The 1,347-nt window shown below is 46.2% G+C and overlaps 1 protein-coding gene across 1 annotated transcript in view; it reads right to left on the bottom strand.

Annotated features, from left to right (window-relative positions):
- Positions 1–1,347, bottom strand: part of UTP14A (UTP14A small subunit processome component) — a gene marked incomplete at its 5' end in the record, with an annotated part of 19,610 nt that overhangs the window by 17,773 nt on the left and 490 nt on the right. Inside the window, one exon of the mRNA XM_045295970.1 lies at positions 1,187–1,347. Coding sequence (XP_045151905.1) covers positions 1,187–1,347 — 161 coding nt within the window. The remainder of the gene's footprint in view (positions 1–1,186) is intronic.

The following is a 1,347-nucleotide window of genomic DNA, read 5'->3' as shown; positions in this document are numbered from 1 at the left end:
TACTACTTTCCCCTACCCTAGCTCCCTAAGAGGAGTGCTGGTGATAATAGTGGTTATATACTGGGTTGCTAACTGCAAGGTCAGCAGTTTGAAACTACTTGCCACTCCGTTGGAGAAAAACGGCTTTCTCCTCACTTAATGAGTTGCAGTCTGGGAAACTCAGAGGCAGTTCTACCCTCGACTCTAAGGTCACTATGAGTTGGAATTGATTCCATGGCAGTGAGTTCCGTGTTTTGGATTGGAACTCCCTGTGAGAAGAGATAGCCCAACACCAGTAGTGTACAAAGAATAACCTCATCATAAAGAACAGTGGGGCACTTTGCACCCACCCAACACACTCATCAGAGAAAAGCTCTGAATGAGCTTTATCTGCTTACTGGTAGCTTAGAAGCGTCACGAAGAGCCTGGATAGTGCTTAGCAGCTGACAGGTTGGTGGTTCGAAGTCTGCAGACACTCCCCAGAAGATGTAGCAGCCTTCGCCCATAAGAATTTAAAGTCTACAGGGCCAGTTTTCCTCTGTCCTGTGTCACCACATGTGTCACGACATGCATGTTGGAATGGATCCGATGGCAACAGGTTTTGTTTTTATTTCCTTTGGGGGTTTTATTTACTAAGATTCTAATAATTCTCCCCAAGACCTTATGTTTCAAAGTGGGAGTCCTTTACAAGTAAAACTTGGGGTCTTACTGCTCATAAATCCCTACTAAGATGAGGCCATCTGTTCACAGCCTCAGAAACCCTGTAGAGGGTGGTTATGAGTAGGAACCAATGAAAGTACAGGGGGTGGTTTAGAACCGCAGACCTTGTAATTATCAGCCCAATGTGGAACCACTATGTCGCCAGGGTTCTTTTTAGTAGGTAAGGCATCACTAATGCTATGGAGGTCCACATTTTCCTAGGATTACCATGTAGCTCTAAATGGCATTTAAAAATTGGGATATAAAAAGGCAAGCGGATCCCCTATCCTGAGAAGTTAATGTTTTACTATAAAAACACAGAATTAAGTTTGTACGTTACATGCCCACAACAGTCTAATGAAGGGTGCCCACGCAGCCACTCTTGACTGTTCATTGACTCCCTGGCACTGATGATGGGCCACCCCACTTTCTGAAGCTTGGGTTTAGCTTCACCCAGCGCAGGACTGGGGACCACCAGGTGCAATCTACTCACCACTCTTGTACTCACCTTCCAGCCACCGAGCACATGCTCAAGAGGTGCAAAGGTGGCCTGCTCCTTCTCCAAGGGAAAAACCAGCTGCTTTGCTGTGCGGTTCTTGAGAACGATAGGATCCCATTTGGAGAGGGCTTTGGAGGTTTTATTGAATGCCACTTCTCTGTGGATCTGAG

Source organism: Echinops telfairi, unplaced genomic scaffold (genome assembly GCF_000313985.2).
Source record: "Echinops telfairi isolate 266 unplaced genomic scaffold, ASM31398v2 ScPeMD7_6681;HRSCAF=7622, whole genome shotgun sequence".
Lineage (NCBI taxonomy): Eukaryota > Metazoa > Chordata > Mammalia > Afrosoricida > Tenrecidae > Echinops > Echinops telfairi.
The sequence above is the reverse complement of the archived record's forward strand: the minus strand, read 5'-3'. Positions and strand labels throughout refer to the sequence as shown.